General features: G+C 38.1%; 1 protein-coding gene across 1 annotated transcript in view; it reads left to right on the top strand.

The window, feature by feature from the left end:
- The first annotated feature begins 2,160 nt into the window (after positions 1 to 2,160).
- rab6ba (RAB6B, member RAS oncogene family a) overlaps positions 2,161 to 8,175 on the top strand; it is a 95,355-nt gene continuing 89,340 nt past the window's right edge. The window contains exon 1 of the mRNA XM_017479149.3: positions 2,161 to 2,491. Coding sequence (XP_017334638.1) covers positions 2,422 to 2,491 — 70 coding nt within the window. The 5' untranslated portion in view covers positions 2,161 to 2,421. The remainder of the gene's footprint in view (positions 2,492 to 8,175) is intronic.

The following is an 8,175-nucleotide window of genomic DNA, read 5'->3' as shown; positions in this document are numbered from 1 at the left end:
GACTTTCAAATACAAGCAAAGCGATATATCAAGCGGAGAACAATTCATGTAGTGCAACCATACAAAATCAAAATTTTTTATTTAGTTCTAGAAAAGCAAAGTGTGCAGGGTAGAGGTGTAAGAGCCAAATTTTTTATTTTATTTTTTTTAAAGATAAAGTGGGGTTGGCATTTTAGGGGTTAGTTACGTGCTCACAGAAGAGGTGGGTCTTTAGCTGTTTTTTGAAGATAGTGACAGATTCTGCAGTCCGGATTGAGGTTGGAAGTTCATTCCACCACTGAAGGACAGTTAGTTTGAAGGTTCTGGAAAGGGACCGTAAGCCACGCTGAGTAGGCACTATTAAGCGTCGGTCGTTAACTGATCACAGATGAGGGAACGTAAGCCTTCAGGAGAGTGTTGGGTGTTGTTCCAGACAAGGTCTTGTACGTGAGCATCAAGGCCTTGAATTTGATGCGGGCAACTACAGGAAGCCAGTGGAGGGAGATGAAGAGGGGTGTGACATGGGTTCTCTTGGGCTGGTTGAAGATGAGGTGTGCTACTGCATTCTGAATCATATGAAGGGATTTGATGGAGCTGGCTTGGAGGCCTGAGAGTAGTGTGTTGCAGTAGTCCAGTCAGTTTTGACTGGACTACTAACAATGACAAGAGCCTGGACTAGTAGCTGTGTAGCCTGTTCAGTGAGACAGGGTCTGATTTTCTTGATGTTATACAGAATGAACCTACAATGCCTTGTACCCGATGCACTCTGGGTTAGGTTCCAGGTTCCCCGTGACCCTGAAAGATAAGCGGTATAGAAAATGGATGGATGGATGGAACCTCTTATTTATTGCCCTGATGGTGGAAATGGACATTTTCAATGCTTGTGCTATTGTCTTATAGCCACTTCCCATTTTTTGAAGCTCAACAACCTTTTGCTACACATCACAGCTATATTCTTTGGTCTTACCCGTTGCTATGAATAACTAATATTGTGTTACCTCATATTTATATACCTGTTCCTAGTCACCCAGGTGTACTAAAAAATGTAAAATATCAATGGGAATATACTTCAAATATATCTTTCTCATATGAATTCATAGGGGTGCCAATAATTGTTGCACACCTACATTTAATAAAGATTTTGTTTTGATAAACCTGTGTTGTGTTTGCAATTGTTCGATATCCATGAGAGCAGAGTATTTATTTTTGTGAATTTTTTTTAACAAATGATCAAATGGTTCAACAATAAAGTCAATTTTTCACATACGACTTTGTCATATTTACCAAGGGTGCCAATAGTAGTGGAGGGCACGGTAGAAGCAAATTAAAATGTAATTACATAGAGGTTTCTGAAAGTTACAAAATGAAGTTACATTCACAATAATGTCATAAATCTTATACTTTTCTTGTTGTTTATCAATATCAAATGGCCCTTCAGAATTGATCATTAATTACTTTGTGGCAAACAAAAAAGAATGAGGAAATATTTGTATTATTAATATTTTTTTAGTTATTATTATTATTATTATTATTATTATTATTATTATTAATAATAATAATAATAATAATAATAATAATAATAAATAATTTAAAATTCATTTTCAGTCAAACAGAAGTGCAGTACTTATTTATGCAGGTCAATATGAAAGTTCGATATTACAAATAAGATGTTTACAGATTTCATACTGTTTTTACTTTTGTGAGATTTATGAACAATAACAGTAATTAACAGTAATGATGGGATAATGTATTTAACAGACAATCATACAAAGATCTTCAACAGTATAAACAATATGAACATTTATTTTGTTATTTAATATATTTCCAGATATATATCCACTTTAAATTTACACAAATAATATAATTTCTTGGTATTTAGAAATATGAATTAAAAAAAAGTATGTATTCAAGCATAAAATATATGGTTAAAAAAACCTATACTGATAGGGAAATTTTTTTGCATGTTATATATAAATAAGAAAGCAACCTTTAAGCTAACTTGTGTGGGATGTAAAAAAAAAAAAAAAAAAAAAAAGCTCGAATATAATTAATTTATAATCAATAAATAATCAATCCTACAATTATTTTGTTATTAAAATAAATAAATAAATAAAAATAAATAAAAAATTAAAGTCTTACCGGGGTTCCAGCATGACGTTATGCATAGATAGAGGGCGGGGCCTCTTGAAGATTGCGCATGCGCAGCAGCTGTGACTCTACCAGGCAGTCCGGTGCAGCATCGCAGGAGCACCGTTAGTACAGACAGCACTCTGAGCACAGGAGGCTGTAATCAGTGGAAACACACACACACACACACACACACACACACGCACGCTCTCTCTCTCTCTCTCTCTCTCTCTCTCTCTATCTCACACACACACACACACACACACATACACACACACATACACAACAAAAAACAACAACAATATATATAAAACCATGTCTGTGGCCAACGACTTCGGGAACCCTTTAAGGAAATTCAAGCTGGTCTTTCTTGGAGAGCAAAGCGGTGAGTGTCAGTTTGGAACAAGTTGTTTTGCATGTGATGGTTCAGTATATTACACACTGCACCTCTGTAACTTAATAAGTTTCCCTTTATTACAGTTGAAGACCGTGAAATCTTGATTTTTGGATGTCTTAAAAATGTTTATATGTTTAATGATTTAAAGTTATTTGATGATGTTTATTGATATGTATACCCGACTAGCAGTTTTACTGCTGCAGTATAAATAATGTACAGATGATGAAAACATCTGTCTGACAGAATGAATGACATTTTCCTCTGATGCCTTCTATGATATTGCTGCTGCATTTGGTATAGGATGAATGTGTAAATAAATATATAAATAATAGAGATACTGAGACACACCCAGAGTGTTGGTGGCTGATCTGAACTTGAGTAGCTGTATCCTTTAGGATGGTTTATAGTGACATCATTAGCCTTGTCTCTAATACTGGTGATGAGGTTGACTATGTCACCATGTCACCATGTCAAATTGGTCGTTTGCATCCCAAAAGGTTCTCATGGGTGACCGGCAGAACTTGGCGATGGTGTCTAGACAAATAAGCATTTATCAGTATACAGAGCAGTTTGGCTGTATATTGAATGAATCAGCTATACAGAGCCGTGCCTTGGTCTTATTCAGATGAGTGGACTGAAGATTGGTTGTATGCCTCACCAGAGATTGAGATTTGCATGCAGTGGAATAATGTTGCCATGGATTCACTCTGGGGAATGTCATCTCGCCTCCGTTCGGTCTTCACTGTCTTGAGGAACAATGAGGAGTAAAGCTAAAGCTGTGATCAACATTAGACCTGGCTTCTTCTGCGGGTCACTTGTATTTGTACAGCCACAGATGTACAAATGTGTGCTAACCAATAAACCATTTCTTGCTATAAGCCCTCTGACACTTTGGTGCATCTAAAAGTCTCCTGGTGATGGATTTCTCGGGAGTAACGTGGCTCTTGAAGGAATCTCCTTTCAACTGTAACATAATATTATGGGTCATATTAGAGTACGGCATTGGTTTTGTTGCATGGTTTATGTCTCTGGACTGTTTTTGGGAACATAAAACACCAAAGGGAAGCATACTGCAGTTCATTCTTTAATCAAATCATTTGGGAATTATTTTAATGCCAAAATATGGATTGAATTTTATCTGTGACAAAAAAATCTGATTAAAACCATCTGACAGATTGCAAAATGTATTTTTCTTCTATTCAACGTGCTCTTCATTGAATAAAGACATGTTGCAGTAAATACGACACTAGTTGCAATTATGACATTCTGACTAACTATTATTTGTCATGCACATAATCGCAATTAATATTAATGTGTAATTGTCTCTTCTCTTGACTTTATGCCACTTAAATGCACAACAGAAATACTCAAATAAGTTACTGGAGGATGAATTATTGGCACCCATTGTAAAAATGGGTTAAAAGCATATAATAAAATACATTAAAGGTTAGTGAACTTAATGTCACACTGAAAATATGACGGAGATCGAATCCTTAATTGATCCACCCTTAATAAAATTTATTTGAATAAAAGAGAAAACTTACTTATTTAACAAAGGCACATGAATCACAATTATGGGAACAACTACATTTAGTAACACAACACCACACAACACAACAGTACTGAGTCTTCTCCTGTAATGCTTGGTGATTTTGGAGAGTACAAGCGAGCACTCCTCTATGCACAATCTCCAAATCCTCTTCAGCTCATTTCACTGGTTTTCAATGGAGTTTTGTTCAGGTGACTGAGTCTGTGGTCATGGAACCATTTTGGATGTATTTTTTGGAGCATTGTCCTGCTGGAAGATCAGAGTATGACCCAGATGTAGCTTCTTGCAGACTAGGGATGTCACGATACCAGAAATCTAGTAGTCCATACTGATACCACCAAAAGTACACGATACTCAATACCAAAGTCGATACCACCGTGTGGTATAAAAATAAAATAAAAAAACTTTCCTGGAGGACATCCTCCTCTGGCTGGTACTGGCATAGAGAGCGAGAGGGGGGGTATTTTAGTTATCAAACACTGTCTGATAATAAGTCTCCGGAGGTGCACCCCTAAACGCGCACGCACACACACACACACACACACACACACACACACACACACACCTTATACTCTGAATGCAAGCATTAGTTTAAATTCACTGATATGGTAGCAGGCCAAAAAGATTTATTAAAAGCATGAACATGTGAATAATTATTAGTGACATTAGGCTACATTTAGCTGACAGGACACGGGCTGAATGGCGATGCGTGGTGGCCCATCCGGAGGTAGTTTATAACATTGCAATGCGTCAGTGTCGTTAACAAATAACAGGCTATCACAAACATTACATGGAGCATAACGTTAGCTGGTTTCACGGCAACAATGCCAGCTGCCTCAAACAAATATACTATAGGGCCTGTGTTTCAGGTGCTTCGCCAAATTCCAGGTGTTTCCTCGCTTTGTTGGAAATGAACGATAGCATCGGTTGCACACCGGAAACCGATACTAGCTTTCCTCTCAACGAGTCGGGGCGGAGCTAAACATGTTAAGCTAAGCTAAACTTCTGTAGTTTTTCTGTGTGCTTGTAGGCGTTCCTCTTCTTCTTCACCACTTGTGGACCGACTAAAACACTTGCGCGTATTTGCTGCCCCCATAAGGTCCGGAAGAATCGCAACCTCTGTACTTTCGGTACTTTTGTTACAAACGGTACTAATGCTACTGCAGAAAAACAAGTACCATCACGTTTTAAGAATGTTGGTACTGACTTGGTACCGAAGTATCGGTTCTCGTGACATCCCTAATGCAGACGCAGCCAGAAATCTTATGGTACTTCATGGAGTCCATCATGCCGTGATCCTAATGAGGTTCACAGGTCTTTGGAGGAAAAACAGCAACATCACAGATCTTTCACCATACTTAACAGTAGGAAGTGGGTTCTTATATATATATATAATCCTTCTTTTTATGCCAAACCCAGCTTGAGTTTTTGTTGCCAAGAAGCACTGTGTTATTAGATGAAAGGAATTGATTTCTGCTGGCACACCTTCCAAATAGTTGGTATGCAGGAGACATCTAATTGTGGATTTTTGAGAGGTGGTGACCCCAAAACGATGCCATCTTCTGCAAATCTCCAGCAGTGATGCTTGGAGAAGTTCTTACCTCTTTAACCATCCTCCTCCTGTGTGTAGGTAAAATGCACTTCCAGGCAGATTAATTACAGCTTCAGTTGCGTTCAATTTCTTAATTATTGCCATAACAGCGGATAAATCCAATGTCTGATTTATCAACTTTTGTCTCAAATCGTTTGTTTATTCTCTGATTTTCCCCATGTTGATGTATGAATAAGGAAATTTGGCCTGTGTCACCCCAGTGAAACAGGTAGTCATGAATGACCATTTAAGAGTTCCTAAATCATGGATGAATTTAAAGAAAATTTTACTTTAGATACCATTTTGATCCAGAAGTTCTATCAGTGCCAATAACTGTGTCATAGTTTTATTAATTTGTAATTTGTAATTAATAATTGTAGTTAGGCGATTATGTAGAAATTGTAGCAAGCCTAAATTGTAAAATGGTAAAAAATCATCCAGTACACGATTTCGCAGAGGTTTTTTTTTTTTGTGATTGTTGTGGCCAAAAATTCAAAGAAGAGATTTTGTGGAAAAAGACTTGAATTGGCAAAAATACAATGGCACAGAATTGTTTGGCACGGTGATGTTTGTTGGAAAATGAAACCTTTAAGCTGTACTCATGCACGTGAATCAAAGCGGGCTTTGGCTGAATGCGCATTGTGATGATGTCACATGGCACGTTATGATGATGTCACATGACACATCTTGGCTCAAATCTGCAGAAAATCTGTAGTAATTTTGAAAAGTTCCTTGATTTTGCATTCTTTTCTGCGATCGCAAAATCGCTAAATCTTGGAGGGACTGAAGAATAGCTTACTGTTAGTTTAATGTCCTGTTGTGTTATTGGTTTAAACTTACGTCATGACAGCATCTCACTGCAAGACCTATGAACTAAAGTGTTTTCAGTTCCATGAAGGACAGGTTTTTGCTCTGTTGTGTTACCTTGAATGAATTTCTGCCATTAGACTTAGATGCTTAGTCAATAACCTCTGCAACAGATCTCTTTGTAATAGCTGGTGAAGCAGCAACGCCACACAATTTTGTTCTCACAGTTTGAGACATTGCATTGATTTTTGATGCAAGCCTGTGTTTTGCGTCAATCCACAATCATGCTGAAAGAGCACCTCTGAAAAACGCTAAGGAAATCCTTTGTGAACGTACTTTAATGAATGATGAGACGTAAGCGAGGGCATGTTAGACTCTGATGAAGGAGATTAAACAGGCTTTGCTGTCAGTGTTCTTAGTGAAGGTTATCTTTGTTATTCTTGATTTCTCTCATAATGCAGCCTTTAAGTATTTGCTGATTTGTGCAGTACGCTGTTTATCTTGGCATGTTCCCAGTATCACACAGCTCATACTGCCTTTTTTGACTTGTCTGCTAAATTGAGTGCAAATGCACATTTTCCTCGATTAGTAGCAGTGATACTTAGGAATATAAACAAGTCTTTCAGCTTTTTTGTTAGACCAGTCCCAAGGAATAAGGAAGAGAAAGTAATCTATAGGATAGCATGACTGGAGAGGGAGGCAGATAAGGGATTTAAGGATGAGAAAGAAGAGAGGAAAGTGACCAGTGAGAATCCATTGGGCGGAGAGGAAAGAGTCTCATAGTACATGTGGTGGGAGATTAGAAGACTCTTCAGAAGTAGCTGCCCAAGCAGCTCAACCCTCCTTATTTGTTATTCTGAAAACGAGATGGTGCTCTGAATTAAGCATTTCAACAGAGGGCTTGATGAGACTGAGACAGTCTCCTGATCGCCCGTTAGTCTGGGTGAGATAACGGTACTGTGGTCCGTTATCATGCTTTGGCACACCAGGCTGCCTCAGGGACTTTCTCTTTCCTTCTTCTGTGTTTAGCTGATGCTGGGCAGACTAGCCAGTAACAAACTTTGATTTGTTGGCATGCTGGTGGCCAGACAGCCATGAATCCCACCTGGTCATATGCCATCATTTATTATCACTAGTGATGGTGGTGATGCATGAAAAGCACAGCAAGCACACAACATGTTCCAGTCCACAGAGTTCTGACATTGTTCTAGGATCCTGTATCCTGGACTTCTGATCACAACCACCTGGTCCCAATCAGTACAATCCCTAAAAATGGCTCAGACTTTTGGTATATCTTTGTGAAGTCTTGCCCCTGACATCGAGTCTTTTGTTTGTGTGCACACTTTTCCACTGTTGATCATTTCTGTTTTGTTAATTTATTTAGACCTTTCTGCTGATCACCTGATACTTTGCCCAGCTTTTCAGTACGTTTACATGGACAACAATAATCCGATATTAACCCAATTAAGACAATACTCTGATTAAGAAACTACCATGTATACAGCGATTATTGATAACATTAATCCAACTAAAGTCATACTCGAAGTAAACACAAATGGAATTAAGACGTGGAGTATTCCTATATAAGTCGCAGTATGGAAGTGCATTACAGACACATACACACCTTAATCACACTATTAATGTTGTGTGGGAGTTTTCACCGCATTTTGTGTGGACATGATCACACACGGCAGTGCTCAACCGTTTGATGGCAAACGAGAACAT

Source organism: Ictalurus punctatus, chromosome 11, assembly GCF_001660625.3.
Source record: "Ictalurus punctatus breed USDA103 chromosome 11, Coco_2.0, whole genome shotgun sequence".
Classification (NCBI taxonomy): domain Eukaryota; kingdom Metazoa; phylum Chordata; class Actinopteri; order Siluriformes; family Ictaluridae; genus Ictalurus; species Ictalurus punctatus.
This window is presented reverse-complemented; position numbering and strand designations above follow the sequence as displayed.